The sequence below is a fragment of the Podarcis erhardii genome (genome assembly GCF_964252035.2).
Source record: "Podarcis erhardii genome assembly, chromosome: 7".
In the NCBI taxonomy this organism is placed as follows: domain Eukaryota; kingdom Metazoa; phylum Chordata; class Lepidosauria; order Squamata; family Lacertidae; genus Podarcis; species Podarcis erhardii.
Window position 1 is genome coordinate 34,213,568 of NC_138511.1, and position 16,428 is coordinate 34,229,995.

The 16,428-nt window shown below is 45.1% G+C and overlaps 1 protein-coding gene across 1 annotated transcript; it reads left to right on the plus strand.

Annotated features, from left to right (window-relative positions):
• Positions 1-2,239: 2,239 nt before the first annotated feature.
• LOC309346477 (borealin-2-like) lies at positions 2,240-14,936 on the plus strand. The gene is made up of 10 exons (XM_081870301.1): positions 2,240-2,451; positions 3,292-3,420; positions 5,312-5,364; positions 6,541-6,601; positions 10,468-10,544; positions 11,483-11,550; positions 12,974-13,075; positions 13,852-13,981; positions 14,429-14,515; positions 14,774-14,936. Exons 1-10 carry the CDS (start codon positions 2,316-2,318, stop codon positions 14,813-14,815), a joined length of 885 nt encoding a protein of 294 aa, XP_081726427.1. The 5' UTR covers positions 2,240-2,315; the 3' UTR covers positions 14,816-14,936.
• Positions 14,937-16,428: the final 1,492 nt, after the last annotated feature.

Genomic DNA, 16,428 nt, shown 5'->3' on the forward strand with positions numbered 1-16,428 from the left:
CTCCCATGTTGGTTCAACTGGGCTTCATTTTACGATACAGTGTGAAAGTACCATTTCCTCCCCCATTAATCCATCTCAGTCTTGAACATAAATAGGGGTGCCAATTTCAATATTGGGGGAGCAGGTAAGCCCTGCCACACATAATCACATGATGCAGCGCATGCACATCATTTGAATGGCAATGCCTATCAACTTGGGGGGTGGCCCCCTCAAATATTTTATTGTGGGGGAGCAAAGGCCCCTCGGCCCCAAGGAGGTGGCTCCTATGTACATAAACCTGGCTTAACTTTTTTTGGGACTGCTGCTGTTGCTGACCCAAGTTTCCAGAATGGTCCAAGTGAACAAAGCAATTACAACTGCAGATTACCCTGCGTACTTGACTATATTGCTGAGTTGAATTCCAAAGGGGCAAACAAATGTATCTTACGGGTGGTGTTAATTCTAAATGGACACATTGCCATCCGAGAGCAGCAGAAACGTCCTTTCTGCATTTTTGTCCCCTTAAACCTATCATTTTACTGACAAGGATGGGGATATTAGAAAGCTGAATGAACAGAACACTCAGCTTGCTGGCGCAACTGCTTGGCACGGTTTCCTAAGCATTGATTACGTGAACTACTGAAAACTAGCATGTTTCACTCTTGGAATACTGCAGTTTTTTAAAAAAGGAATTGCACTTTTCCTCCCTGAAATCTGGCTTCGGGCTCACTGCTTGGGAAGGGCCGTCATTGAACATACAGTGCAAGAGAATTCTGTGCGCTACTCGTGATTACTATATATTTTTATATACTTTTATAAGTTTTTCCCCCATTGGGTTTGGGAAGTGTGGGAGGGAAGGGTAGTATTTGTAGTCTTAACAAGCCAGTGGGTTTTCTATTTACCTTGTGTTTACACCCAGTGTTCCTGAAAACGATGCAAGGTTTACATGTTTCTAAATAACTCTTTTTGCAGGGATGTTTTAAAAGGTTTGCTTTTTCCTCCCACACCTGTTGCTTCCTGCCTTTTTAAAAATGGAAGCAGGAATCCTTAGAGGTTTAGTTATTAAATCAAGGATGCTGACCTACCTTCCTTTGTGTTTTCTAAACACTGTTACTGTGCCTTTTGATTTCTGGTACGCAGAGGGAGAATGAATAGGTTTGTTGTTGTTTTATCCTGCATCTTTTGAGAAATGGTACGATCCTTCCACAGTTGATTTGACACATTTGTAAGTACTGTGATGAGCTGCTAAAATTTAACTTGGTTGTCCTGGAGGCAAGGCGGTCCTCCTTGGAATCTATTCCAGAGTGGACCTCAGTGGATGCAATTCCCAAATAAACGGTTTAGAGATTGCAGGTGGAGAATGTTACTACACTGAATTTTTGTTCTCTCTTTTTAAAAAATGTACGTCCTTAATGAGTAAGGCAATATCTCAACATTGTGATGCATGCCCGTAGGTTCACATTTCCTACAGGTGCTCCTCATGCTGTTCTTTGGATGACTTTTTAAACATACCTACAACTTCGAAAAATTAAATAAAAGAATGGTTGGAAACTGTTTTGTCGTGGTGCTTTCTATATTTTAATGAGTTTTCCAAAAGCCTCCTTTCTCACAGATGACACTTAGGAACATAAGAAGCTAGCATATATAGAGTTAAAGAGTTGGTCTGATGCAGCAAGGCTCTTAAAGAAGAGGGTAAAATCTGCCACAGGTGTTTTTTTAAAGCAACACAGCCCACTAGGATGCAAGGGAGAAAACGAGCAAAAATGACCACATAGATTTCCAAGCACCTTTCTGTCTCTCATTGGGCCAACAAAAATCTTGTAAAAAAAATTAGACACTGGCAAAACTACCCCAGGGTTGTGACCCTAAACACAGTTATTCCAACTGAATACAGCCATTTTTTCACATTCAACAATATCTACTCCAGTGCCTTTTAACAACTGAAATTCAGCAGGTGAAATCTATCACTGCACCACCATGCTGAGATATCTAGGAAAAAGTTGACATTAATACAGGAAAACTAATCCAGGAATTAAGCCTCCCACTTTTTTTAAAGCCAAGTCTGTTGTGAAAACACCCCTTCTTTCAATAAACTGGGAGAGCTAAATGCACCACAAAGGAACAGCTCCCTGCAGCTGATCCGTCCATTCCCAGCGCTAGATTTGGCTTCCTCAGGGAAAGAGCATGCCTTGCACCTGCAATCAGCGCCCTCCCCAATTCTCCAGGGTCCTAAGTGGGCGTGTCCACAGCCAGGGCGGGGAACTGCAATAAATCCACACAGAGAGAGATGCTTTCTCCTTTCTGGGCTTTCCCGATTTGTGAGCTGGGAGCGAGACATGGCGCTAAGGAAACACCTGAACGAGGCGAAGAAGCGCAGCGCCGACTCCGGCGTGGAGTCAGATCGGAGCCTCTTGAGCAAGGAGCAGAGGGACCAGCGCATCAGTCTCTTTCTGCGGGATTTCCAGCACCAGGGTGAGGCCTCGGGATGGGGCGGGCAAAGCGGGTGGTCTGAGTGAGGAAATGTGAGCCAGCCTGGCGTAGGTAAGAGCCGCCTTTCTCAACCTTGGGTACACGGATTTCGTTGGACTTCAACTTCCATCATCCCTAGCTAGCAGGGCCCAGTGGTCAGGGATGATGGGAGTTGTAGTCCAACAACATCTGGGGACCCAAGGTTGAGAAAGGCTGGGGCAGGACCTGGGAGACACCAGGGTTCAAAGCCCTGCTCAATCACTGCCTTTCAGCCTAACGTACCATTCAGGGATGCTGTGGGGATTAAGTGAGAAGGGGGAGAACCATGTATAAACTACCTTGAGCTCCGTGGAGGAAAAGGTGGTGCATAAATAAATGAATCTTGGAGAAGTGGAGTGAAAAGCAAGGAGTGGGGCTTAGAAGAATAGAATCATAGAACTGTAGACTTGAAAGGGTCATCTAGTCCAACCCCTGCAATGCATGAGTCTCAACGCTCAGTCCTCATCCATACCATTCTGGACCTTGCTTAGCTTTGCAAATGTGCTAGCACTTTTGTCCCCCAAAGGACAGAAATGCCTCAATTCTAGCTGCTTCACTTGATTATTCATTTCAGGGTCTTGCAGTGCTGTGTTTCTGCCAAGGACCAGATTGTCCAGTGGTTAGAGCATCTTTGTTACATGCAGAATGTCCCAGGTCCAACCTCTGACATCTGCAGGAAGACCTGGGGGAGAGAACATAGCCTGGAGAGCTGCTGCCAGTCAGTGTAGACAATACTGAGGTAGATAGATGAATGGACTGATTCAGCATAAGGCAGCTTCCTCTGTCCTTCTCCCTTTCTCCAAGCAAAGGAAAACCTGCGAGATTTGAAGAAAGAGCTGGCTTCGCTTCTGCAGACAGCTGAGAAGGCATTCCAGGTGGAGCTGCTGGCCATGCCGGTGGTCATGAGAAAAATGAGGAGGGAGGACTTGATTGGTGAGGCTGCTATCCCAACCCCACTTACCTGCTGGGAGTAAGACTTGTTGAATTCAGACAGATATACTTCTGAGTAGACGTGGTTAGAATTGTGTTAAGTGAATTATCATGCAGATAGGTCCTCGTGGCGCCAGTCATGACTTTGCTCAGCCGCTTTCTCAATGGGGCTTGCTCCCAACTAAGTCCCCATCTGTACTATACACTTAAAGCAGTATCGCATCACTTTAGATAGTCAGGGCTTCCTCTAAAGAACTCTGGGAACTGTGGTTGGCTTAGGCTGCTCAGAGTTGATAGGAGATGCCTATTTCCCTCTCAGAACTACAATTGCCAGAGTTCCATTGGAAGAAGGATGGACTGTTAAACCACTCTAAAATAGGTAGTCACTAATGTCAATTTTACCTTTGCACAGTAGGCTAGTTTCTGCACACACTCACACAGCCATCTCTGCCCTCCACCCAGGCAAGCAGGAAGCACGATCAGAGTTCAAGGAGGGTGCAAAGCAAGGGCAGTGAGGGCTGTGTGGCCTAGGGAGAGTCCTGAGTGCCAGGGATAGAGACCTGGAAGGCTGCATTTGGCCCCCATCATCTAATATATATTTTGAAAAGTGGCTTCTTGGTTTGTTTGTTGTACATTCGGACACCCAACCAAATTTTGCTTGAAGGATCCTGAGATCAAGGAGCCGGTTTTTATTTATGTTTGGATAAGATTGCTTGCCATTTTGAATTGTGACTGAGCCTTTATAACCACACAGATTTTAACTGCTGAATTCACAACTACACAGTTTTTTTGTTACTTAAGACTTCCTGTGCAATGTCAGATACAAGCCTGTTAATAAAACATAAGAAGAATGTGCTGGACCAGGCCAGTGGCCCATCGAGTCCAGAATCCTGTTCTCACAATCAGGGATGTCTTAAGCATATGTGGCGCCGGGGTGCAAAGATCTGCCCGGCACACACACACACCCTGATTGCCCAGTCCCAGGCGTGCAGGAGGGCGGACCATCTCGCCACCTCAGCGTCTCACTGGCTCAGTCATCCCTGAACTCATGGCATAGACCCGCCCGCAGCAGAAGAGCCTATTGCGGCGCTCCGACTTCCCTGGACTCAACTCTCAGTCCCCAGACTCTCAGCCTGGTACCCCTGAGAGCTCCTATGCATAAGCCAGCCTTGCTCACAGTGGCCAACCAAAAGCCTAAAGCCCAAAAGCAAGACCCAGGTGCAATTGCATTCTTCCTCAGTGCAACTGCATTCTTCTCAATAGTGCTCCCCAGCAGCTGTATTCAGAGACATAATGCCCCTGATATTGGAAGCAATATAAAGCCATTGTCTTGTACCTGTTGATGGCCCCTCTCCTCCATGAATTTGTCTAACTCCCTTGTAAAGCCACCTTAGTTGGTGGTCATCAACAAACACCATATCTTAACTATGTGCAATTTTAATACCTCCCTTTTACCCTTCCCACTTCTGAGTATTTTTTCATGCAGCACGTTGTTAAACTGTGGAACTCCCTCCCACATGATAGCCACCAACTTAGATTAGGCAGATTTGTGGAGAAGACCACTGATGGCTACCAGCCAGTACAACTATGCGCTGCTTCCATGGTCAGAAGCATTAATGCTTCCTTATACCAGTTGTTGGAAACTACAGGAGGGAAACTACAGGTGGGAAGAGTGCTCCTGTGCTCGGGTCCCACTTACAGGCATCTGATTGGCTGCTGTGAGAACAGGATGCTGGACTAGATGGGCCATTGGCCTGATCCAGCAGGCTCTTCTTGTGCTCGTATTTTGCTCCAACCTTTATTTTATAAAGAATGTGTGATTGATAAGAAGCTAGTCCCTTTGATTAATCAGCAACTGTCTGCCTTGGTATAATTGCCTGTCTCCGCACCACAGATCTTAAGGAAGAAGAAGCTGCCGCTGCCACAGTCATCGCCACTGCCATGGCAGTAAGTATGGCCAAGTAACACGGAAATGCTTTTTTTAAAAAAACCAGTAACAGATCCTTATGCCTCTTGAGCAATGCTGCTCTCAGGTTGTGGCAGATTGGGGCAACTGCCCCAAAGCCTACAGTAGTGCAAAGTATTGCACCGCCCCCACTCCTCCTCCTTTTGTCCACCCATGAATAAAAGGGATTCCTTTCTCAGAGCAAGGAATTCTGCGTGATATGACCCAGGATAATGCAGGTGCTAGATTGTGTCACCTTACCAGAATGCCTTACTTCGTAGGTGTAAGCCAGGCATCTCCAAAGTCTGTTTTGGTGGCCTAATCTGCCCTGCCAGTCGTTTAAATCTGGCCCCTGTGGCAGTTTATTTCCTGGGGTAAAATTCTAAAAAAAACCCTGAACAAACTTCAATCCTAAAAAACCCCCTCAACAACTTCAACCCTAAAAAAAGCTCCAGAACTTTGGAGTAAAATCCTAACAAAAGCTCAACAAATTCAATCACGGCCCCTCACTTCATCAGATCTGGCCCTCATTTTAAAAAGTTCGGACACCACTGGAAGCGGTGAGAAAGCAGTTTTAAATAGTGGGTGGGAGAGGCAGATTGGAGTAGAAGCCAGCCCCATTTGTCAAAGCTCTGGCAAGCTCTGGGTGGCCTGTGATATTTGTCCCAGGCCCTTTGGGGAATAAAACTGCTAGCACATTTGCAAAGCTAAGCAAGGTCCAGAATGGTTTCAAAGTGGATGGGGGGCCTGAGTGTTGATTTCTGCATTGCAGAGAGTTGAATTAGATGACCCCCCCCCCCGGATCCCTTCCAACTCTACAATTCTATGATTCTAAGTAGATCATTGATAGAACATTTGTTTTGCATGCAGAAGGTCTCAGATTCAATTCCTGGCATCTCTCGGTAGGGCTGGGGAAAATCTCCTGCCTGGTATCTTGGAGAACTGCTGTCAGTCAGTGCAGACAATACTGAGATAAATGGACCATTGGTCTGTCTCAGTATAAGTCATGGGATGACTAGGCTCCAGAGGGAAGATTTTTCATATGTGATTTCCACATGCCCCAGACACCTGCCTCTTCTGACATTCATCCATGTGTCCAACTCTTTGGATCCAGCAACCAAACCCACAACAGAGATTCTGGTCTGATAATACCACCTCTTTCTCCCTCCTGCCCACAGAATGATTGCTGCGCAGCAGAGATGCCAACTCCCAGACTAGTGAGGACCAACAGCAAACGAGGTGAGCTGACCTTCCAAGCTTAGCATTGCTTGGAGGGAGGGTTGCCCAGTTTCACGCAAGGGAGATCGCTGCTGCTGCTGCTGCTGCTGTTTCTCAGTCCCTCTACAGCTGTGCCAAACCATGGTTTGGCTTAGCATATCCTCCAGATCAGGACTTGTGGTTTATCTAACTACAGTAGTAGTAACCAAGGTTTGTTTGGAGCAAAATAAACCCAGGAACCTGGATGTGGAGGATATGCTAAGCCAAACCACAGCTTAGCTCTCAGATGGAGGAGAAACAAACTGGGTGCAATCTCCTCTCTGGGGACGTGCTAAACTATGGTTTGAGAATGTTCATGCTTGGCCATGGTTTGACTTGCTGTTCCATGCCACGCAGGTCAACGTTCAATGGCAGTGATGCTGTCAGGGCTGAACTTTGGAGAAGACATCTGGGGCCCAAAATGCAGAAGATCTGGCTTACCAGTTGTTCTGGGGGGTCATAAGAAGCCTGCTGGATCAGGCCCAATGGCCCATCTACTCCAGCCTCCTCTTCTCACAGTGGCAAACTAGATGCCTGTAGGAACAGACTCCCCACACAAGAGCACACTTTCCCTCCTGTTGTTTCCAATAACTGGTATTCAGAAGCATTTACTGCCTCCTACCATGAAAGCAGACTATAGCCATCATGGATAGTAGCCTTCATTGCTAGTAGCCCTCAATAGCCCCCTCCTCCATGAATTTGTCCAATCCTCTTTTAAAGCCATTCACGTTGCCTCCTGTGGGATCGAGTTCCTTAATTTAACTGCATGAATAAGTCCTTTCTTTTATCTTCCTCTGTGAATCTTCCAACATTCAGCTGAATAGGATGTCCATGACTTCTAGTGTGATGAGAGGAGACATTTTTTCCCCCTTATCTGCTTTCTCCATGCCACTCATAATTTCATAAGCTTCTATCATGCCATCTCTTTTACCTAAACTAATAAAAACCCCAGTGCTGCCATTTCCCCTCACAGTCGGATTGCACCACATCCTTTTTGAGGTGAAGTGACCAGAACAGTACATAGAATTTCAGATGTGGTCACACCATAGATTTCTGGAATGGCATTATGCTCTGAGCAGTCATTTTATTTCCATGGGCCCTTGGGAGTGTTCTTTCTTCCCTGTGGGACAGAAGAAGAGGAAAGTTCATGAGTGTGCAAAACCTGATGCTGTTTGTGTTGGCACACGCTCCTGGGGGGACGGCAGACCCCCCAGTACCTCCGAGTGTCTCCCAGTAGGCACGTCTCTGGAATGGCATGTCCCTTCACTCCAGAGTGCCCCTCTGCGACACTTCTCATATGAAAAGTGCACACAAGTCTTCTGGCATCACACAGCAAGAAGATAAAAACAATCCATAGATCCAAACCACGTTTTATTCACAATATATACAGAGAATCCATAATCACGTCTGTGTTCTCCAAACTCTGGCAGAAACAGAAAGCATATAGCAAAAACGAAAGTATAGTCCAATAACACTCTCAGACGGAAGAGATAAGACAGCCTTCCGTTCCCACACTCTTCTCTCTTTTTTTAAAATAATATTTATTACTTTTAAACCTTACAAAAAAAAAAGAAAAAAAAGAAAAGAAAAAAAGAAAAAGAAAGAAAAAACAATACATTACAATATACACAACGCAACATTAGCACATTAAACTAAACAAAACAGAACAAAAACAGTTTAAAAACATACATCATACCATTTCAATGTCTTATCCTTCATTCCCTTGTTTCCTCGACCTCCTCTCACCTCCCTTTTTGTATTCCAATTTTATTAATTGTTTCAGCAATTCCTTTCCATCTTTCTCTATTTTTTGTCTTATGATTATCTTAACTTATTTTAACCTTATTTTCCATTAATACTATAATACTTATTTATGCTTAACTCCTTATAACATTTCTACTAAAGCCATATAATTTCATTCCAACATTTTTCTAACATTCATTAATTTTACAATATTTATATAAATAAACTTTAAACTTTTTCCAATCTTCTTCCACCGTCTCTTCTCCCTGGTCTCGGATTCTGCCAGTCATTTCCATCAATTCCATATAGTCCATCAACCTGGTGATCTTCTGTCCGAAGCTCTTAACTCTTTTCCAAGTCCCTTCTGCATGTCTTCTTCATATTTATACATGCACTTTACTTTGTCTTCTGCTGATCTTATTCTTAATTTCCTTCCTTTGATGCTGAAGAGTAGATCTCGGGGAAGCCCCGACCTAGCAATGTTTATTCCTTCTCGACAGGTCAGCCAAATCTCCGTAGTTAAAACTAAAATCCAAAAGATATTTCAGGACGTGTTTCAAAATTCCTCCAAATCTGAAGGTCCCCACAACTCCAATCTCCTCCTGACCCAGGTCCAGGTCCCAAAGGTCAGTAAATCCCTGCATGAGGGAATCTATCCAACTTTCCTTCTCCAATCCTCAAAATCTGACTTTCTCTGAATTCACTCATAGAAGGCAACAACTTATAGTCATCAAATTGCCTCTGTAAGACTGGGGCTCTCTCCCTCTCCACTTGTATTACTTTAGGTTCAGCAACAACAACTTTCTCCCTCGCGTTCTCCACAGTTTGCCATATCAAAATAGATTCCTGTGTCGATTCCTGAATAGTTTCTGTATAGATATTCACTTTTTGTCCAAAATTAGTCACTTTTTGACGCAAATTGTCAATTTTAATAGTCATCACGTCCATCTTCTTGTGGAGCTGTTTCAATGAATCACTTATCTTACAAAATGCAGTCACTAAGGCTTCTTCTGTCGACATTCTTAAACAATCCAAGGTCAATCCCTGGTTCTCACAATTTTTTTATCTTGCAGCTGGAAATCACCCCAGATCAACTCCTGTAACAGCTTCAAAGGCTCTCTCTAGAGGGAAACAATTTCTATTTGTATCAATCCTTTTAGGCACAGTTCAAGCAATAAAATTTGTTTCAATTTTCAGTTACTTTTACTCCTTTTTAAACACAGAAGGAGACAATGGAAACAATGTATTTCTCTTATTTAACTAGCTGTCAACAACAATGAACTTTCCCAAAACGTCGGTCTTGCTAGCAGCCCGTTTCCAGGTTCAGAGCAGTGGTAATTTGACTTTCTTCCCTCTCTCCTGCAGGCTTACGCGATCCAAAATTTCCCCCCTCTTCTCCTGCTTCCAAGGGGGGTTTAATGATTTTAGCCGATGGAAGTTTAATCCTTTACAGAGGACTTTCCAAGACTTTAGCTTACAAGCTCTTTGCTTCAATCTATTTACAAAAGGGGAAGGCGGACTTCCTGTTTAGAGCCTCCCCGTTTCGGTGCCAAATTAAGACGTTTAAGAATCCAATTTTCCATTCTACTCATGGGTAGTTGTTTAGAATCAAATTGTCCACAGGAAAAAGTCAGCGCTCTCCGGTAACAGCAATGCAGCTTCACTCCGTGAAAAAAGGAAAACAATTCGAAGCACTGTGCCGCTCACCCCACGTCGCTCCGGATCCCCGAAACCGGGTCTCCCCGCGAGTAGGAGAGGCGCAAAAGGTGACAGCCGAATCCCACGTTCACAGGCTTCTCCCGCCTGTGATTTTAGTGGGTCTCTGCCTTCGCCGTGGCGGCCAGAACCTAATTTCCACGGAGCGAATTCCTCCCGATCAGAGGAATTCCGCCAATGCCGGAGGCGCCAACCCGGAAGTCCCCGTTCCCACACTCTTCTCAGACATCTCATGTGATTTATACTAATCACACTAGCCAGCATCGGCTTACGTAAAATCCTAACAGTTTGATCCAAGCCAAAGTATCCTGCCATAGCTTTGGAGAGACTGATGTAAGATGCATGCATAACATGCCTATAATAACCCTTGACCAAATTGCCCCTTCTAGTTAAGGTCACGACAATTGTGGAATACAAGGGAGAGGAAGAAGGGAGTGGAGCCCCAGCCAGGAAACTGTCTCGAAAGGTAAGTGGGGGGGGGGGGAGTATCTCATATGTGCTCATAGCAAATTCATTCTCTTAAGTGTGGATCCTTCTGTAGCCAAAACAGTACTATCCATGCACAAGAGGGAGACATTAGGTGGCTCTGAGGAACCTGGAGGTTTGTGGATGTACCAAAAACCCCCAAAAAACCTTAGATGGGGAAACGACCTGAAGATAGCTCAACGAGGACTGAGTACGCTAAATGCACATGCAATGCTGAGTGTCCTGGGAACAAAACTGAGGTTGGGAATGGAATGGAATATCCTGGGAAAGGGCTCTGCAGTCTAGAAACCTGCATGAGAGCACTCTCACTGTTTTGTTGCAGGTCCAATATGTAAGACACGCTACACTTATTTGCTGATTCAAAGCTACCCTCTTTAGCAGTGTGGCCTGGAGAGTTCTTTGTCTCTGCAACCCTGGAAATGGAGTGATCCTGGTGAGGTTGAATGTTCAGTGGCCCCCAAGATTGGCAAAGGGCCCATTCCCCCAAGGTTCTCTGTGCAAAGTCAGCATCAACAGAAGTCAGCGTGAGAATTTTGTGTGCATGGCAAGATCAGATCCCGACAGGTGCTTGGGGTGGGGGCAGGCTCTACCTGAAATCCCTTGCCCCCCTCAGTTGTGACATTAGCACCAGGGCACAAAAGGTGTATATGCTGATCTTATGCAGCGTTCTATGTGTGAGGTAGTGCATGTGAGCTGGGAAATGCTTTGTGTGGCACACAGGTTATTCACTGGCGGCAGGAAACAGACATACAAGTCCCACATTATTCAATTTCCCATTGCCTATAAATCTGCAAAATTAGATTGCTGTTCCAAACAGTGAAGAATCGAGTGACTTTTAGGAATGCTAAACAACTTTGATTTTTCCTTGGACTACCTTTGTGGCCTAATGCCCTGTTTTGCTGCTTAACACCCTTGCAGGCATTTAAAACAAATTCTCTGGCTTCCTTGGCTTCTGCTGTAAAGGGAAAGCAAGGGACTCCGTCCAGGTAAGAGTAACCCTATATTCTTGCTGCATTGTTTTTGGTTCTTCTTGTGAGGCAACGAAGTGCGTTGGCTTTCAAAGGAGCAGCTCTGCCTATGGCACAAGAGACCCTACGCCTATGCCATGGGTAGGCAAACTAAGGCCCAGGGGCCAGATCCGGCCCAATTGCCTTCTCAATCCGGCCTGTGGATGGTCCAGGAATCAGCCTGTTTTTACAGTAGAATGTGTCCTTTTATTTAAAATGCATCTCTGGGTTATTTGCGAGGCATAGGAATTCGTTCATTTTTCCCCTTCAAAATATAGTCTGGCCCCCCACAAGGTCTGAGGGACAGTGGACCAGCCCCCTGCTGAAAAAGTTTGCTGACCGCTGCGCCATATCTAACACCCAGTAAAATATGGTGCTGTCCAGCTAAAGACCAAGTTCTACATATTTCGATGGGGGAGGCTGCAAGCATGAAATCAATGGAGCTTTTAACTGGCTGGAAGCTGCTTCTGCTCCCTATAAGTGATGGCTGTTGATGGCCAATGCCTTCTGTTTTAAAAAGAGGCATCATGAAGCTGCTTATGAGAATAGTCTTAGAAAAAGGAGGTTGCTAGCCTTCCTGGTTGTACTAGGAAGCTTTAAAAAAACACCTGTCCATGTCCTCAGTCACGTACCTCATGGCTGAGAAACCTCAGGCCTTGGGAACTGAATGTGGTTCTCCAGGCATCTCTATCTGCTTGCATATTAGGTGGGTAGGACTTCTTGGCTCTGCTGCATTTCTGTGTTTTAAATCTGCTGGTAGCTGTTATGTGCTATTAGTTATTATTAGGGTGAGGAGCAGGTAATAAATAAGCAAATAAATAATAATGAAAATATCTGCTATTATTATTATTATTATTATTATTATTATTATTATTATTTATTATCAGTTAGTTATGTGCTATTCTTATCTGCTAGTAGTTATGATCAGTGCTTTTTTTCTAAAAAAAATGTTTAGGTGTACTCTCATTTTGATTCAAGATAATCACCATTTTATTGTTCAAATTGGGAAAAATAAATACAGTAAATGGACAAAAGCACAAAGATTCACAAAATGTTTAGGGGTATGCGTACCCCCAGAAAAAAGCATGGGCTATTATATCTTTTAATTGGGTTTATCTTGATGTTTAAGAGAATTTCGCCCCTAATCATTCTGTTTTTGCTTTAAAATGTGGCATTACTTTGTACTTTTGATGTTTTTATAATATTATGAACTACCTAAGAGAAGCATGAAGTGATCCACGGACTACATGGGTAAGTCTCCGCAGCTGCAACAGCTCCGCTCCTTGTGATCATTCTGTCTGCCATTTGACCTCTCCTTATAGAGAATTCTCACAGGAGCAGGCACAAGAGGAACTGCTGCTGCAAGCTTAAAATCCTGTAAATGCCCCCTGTGTCCCATCAGGTCTGCATACGCCACTCCAAACGGGAGAACCATTGAGCGATCGACCTCGATGCGGGAGCGGCCGGTGTCTGCTTCCAAGTGCATCTCGTTGGGCTCTAAAAGGCAAGCCATGCTGTTTATATTGTGAGATAATCAAGACTCATGCAGCCAACCTAAGTCCAACGAATGCATGAAGGGGTTAATACAATCAAGTAAGCTGTCCTGCCCTCCTGCCAACCTAGCAGTTCGAAAGCATGTCAAAGTGCAAGTAGATAAATAGGTACCGCTCCGGCGGGAAGGTAAACGGCATTCCCGTGCGCTGCTCTGGTTCCCCAGAAGCAGCTTAGTCATGCTGGCCACATGACCTGGAAGCTGTACGCCGGCTCCCTCGGCCAATAAAGCGAGATGAGCGCCGCAACCCCAGAGTCGGTCACGACTGGACCTAATGGTCAGGGGTCCCTTTACCTTTAAGCTGTCCTGCCAGGTTTAGGTATGCCCCCTTCCCCTCACCTTGGGAAGAACTAGATAATCAAGCCTTTGTTTCCTTCCAGTCTACCTGATAAGCTCAGTGTGGGAAGAGGTTTGAGCTGGTACTTCCTTTCCTCTGTCCCAAATCCCCCAACATTCAGTTTCATTGGATATTGCTAAATTGTAATGTATTATGAGAGAGGAAGAAAACATTCTCTCTGTCCACTTTCTATGCACCGTGTGCAATTCCATGCACCTCTATTATGGCTCGTCTTACCTTTTCCTTAAAACTAACCTCCTCAAACATCACCAAATGTCTGGACCCTCTCCTTATAGGGGTCTTGCGTCATCTCCTCAATCAGTTGTTTTGCCCTTTTCTGAACCGCCTTCCCTCTCCTCCACCCCCTTCCCCACCTCTTTCTGGTGCCTAGATTTCCACAAAGGGGTCTCTCCAAAAGTGCATCTGCCTCAGAGAGAACACAGGCGGTGACGCTCCGGAGTATGTCGATGCCCCACGAAAGCTCAGTTCCCTTTGTCAACATCCCTTTGTCTGATGGGAAGGTACTGTATCAGCCGGGGAGGGCTGTGAATCTTTGATTTGCAAATATAAATGCATCCAGGTTGAGACACACATCCAAAAATTAAGGACGTCTCCCAAACCCCTTTCATTGCTGCTTCCAGCTGTGGAGGCGCAGAGCATACCCACCATGGCTAGGTAGCCACCAGTAGCCCTCTCTGCCACGAATTTGTCTAATCAACTTTTATAACCATGCAGTTTGGTGGCCATTGCTTCTTCCTGTGGGAGTTTTCCATAGTTCAACTCTGTGCTGCATGTGTAAGTCCTACCGTTCAGCTATATTGGATAACCATGAGTTCTAGCATTAGGAAAGAGGGAGAGGAACTTTTCTCTGCCCACTTTCTTTATGTGACACGAAGCAATAACATGTGTAATGATGCATGCTCATGACCCATGCGGCTTGCAAACAGCAACTCTCTGCTCTTGTTCAGACTCTCTGCTCAGCTGGCGATGATCTCCAGAACGTCAATGTGGAATTATTGAATGAGGACACCGTCCAGCATATCCACAGCCTTGTGGTAAGTGTGAAGAACAAATAAACCTTGGAAATGGCTCTCTCCGCACAGGGGGGCTTGCAGTGTCCATCATAACATCGTTGTCAGCTGTGCCAATCTGCACTGTTCCTTCTCGGGTCTGAAAAATCCATGCAAGTAGTTCTTAGAAATACTTCTGTGTAAGGCATTCATTTTATAGAATCTGGAGTTTTGGTGGTTCAGAGGGATGTTTGGAGAGCTCCATCAATTGCCCATGCTTTTTTTCTTTCCCCCCTTCCTTAGAACCAGTTGACAGTTCTTTGCGGAAAAGCAACCGTTAAGTGAAGTTGATGGACTCCATAAACAACCTTTTCTCATTCTTGGATCTGAATATCCTTGGTTCCTTATGTTTAAATAGATAGGCTTTTTTTTTTTAAAGTACTATTAAACTTGTTATTTCTCTATGTAGGCTTGCTGGCATTATTTCAGGGTGAATGGTGCTTGCTCTAAAAGAGTGCCATACATGGGCTATATGTTTGCTGTGCCCCATAGTTCAGATATAAAGAAGGAGTTTGGATTTGGTATCCTGCTTTATCACTACCCTAAGGAGTCTCAAAGCGGCTACCATTCTCCTTTCCCTTCCTCCCCCACAACAAACACACTGTGAGGTGAGTGAAGCTGAGAGACTTCAGAGAAGTGTGACTAGCCCAAGGTCACCCAGCAGATGCATGTGGAGGAGCGGGGAAGCGAACCCGGTTCACCAGATTACAAGTCCGTCGCTCTTAACCACTACACCACACTGGCTCTCTTGCTGCATCCATCATCTATTGGAGTGCCCCGATCCAAAGCATATTTAAGCCCATATGTCACCAGACCAAGATAGAGGATGTGGTGGTAGGGTACTTTTCTGTGGTCTGGTTGTACATTGTTTCAGAAATAGATGACCAGGGCTTAATTGGAGAACAGGATCCCATATGGAAGCCAGTGGAACTTGCTTCTAAAGTGTAGTCTCCTCATCTGCTGAAAGTTCTACTTCAATGAGGGATGGGGACCCCTGTGTTGGGACAGTTGGGACTCCAACTCCCATCAGAGCCAGACAGCAGAGCACCATGTGAAGCCGTCAACAGCTAGAGGTACAACCTTTTGTCTGTCCCGAATCTTCCACCATTCAGCTTCATTGACGGTCACTGAATTCCAGTGTAAAGAGATGGAGACAAAAGCTTCCCTCTATCCACTTTCTCCACACATTGCATGATCTTGCATGGCTCTATTGTGTCGCCTTTAACACCAACCTTATGACATCCAGTGTTGTAGTTTGTTTTTACACCTGGACCAGTGATCTAATTCGCAGCAAGCTTCTAGCTAACAGCAGATGCCGTGTTGCTCCCTGCATTAACTTAAGGCTGTCTAAAAACAGTCTGGCTGAACTAAAATGGCTGTAGAAATATTCCAGCAATGTAGCCTGGATGGTTTCCAAGAACCTAATGGAAGTTTTGCAGCAGGGATATTTCCATGTTAAGTCCTGCTTTTAGGATAGGATTTTACTGCTTGTAGTCCTAGGTCTCTTGCAACTAAGTCAGTGCTGTGGCTGTCTTACCATTGAAACCATGGGTGGCTTGCCAGTTGTTGGACTGCAACTGCTGACCACTGACTAGTAGCTAGGGTTCAACTTCTGGAGGACCACACATCCCCATTGTAAGAGCTGTCATCAGGGACCAAAGCAATAAACACGGGGTTTGCAGGCTCTAATCCAGAGAGCAAGGTATGTTTTAACTTGAAAGTTAGTGGGTCAGAAGTGGCTAAACAAACAGCCATGTTAAACTCCATGGGAAACTAACATACTTTAAATTGTGGCTAGTATTTGACTAATGGGGTTTTTTTTGGGGGGGGAGCGAGATCAGGCAAGTCCTAGCTCAAGGGGTGCTTGCTAGCTGGGAAAACCTTTCCTAAAGCTTCAG

Coding starts and splice junctions, on each gene's coding strand:
- LOC309346477 (XM_081870301.1), top strand. CDS start 2,316: ATGGCGCTAAGGAAACACCTGAACGAGGCGAAGAAGCGCAGCGCCGAC. Junction 11,551..12,973: donor AAGCAAGGGACTCCGTCCAG/GTAAGAGTAACC, acceptor GTGTCCCATCAG/GTCTGCATACGCCACTCCAA. Junction 13,076..13,851: donor ATCTCGTTGGGCTCTAAAAG/GCAAGCCATGCT, acceptor TCTGGTGCCTAG/ATTTCCACAAAGGGGTCTCT.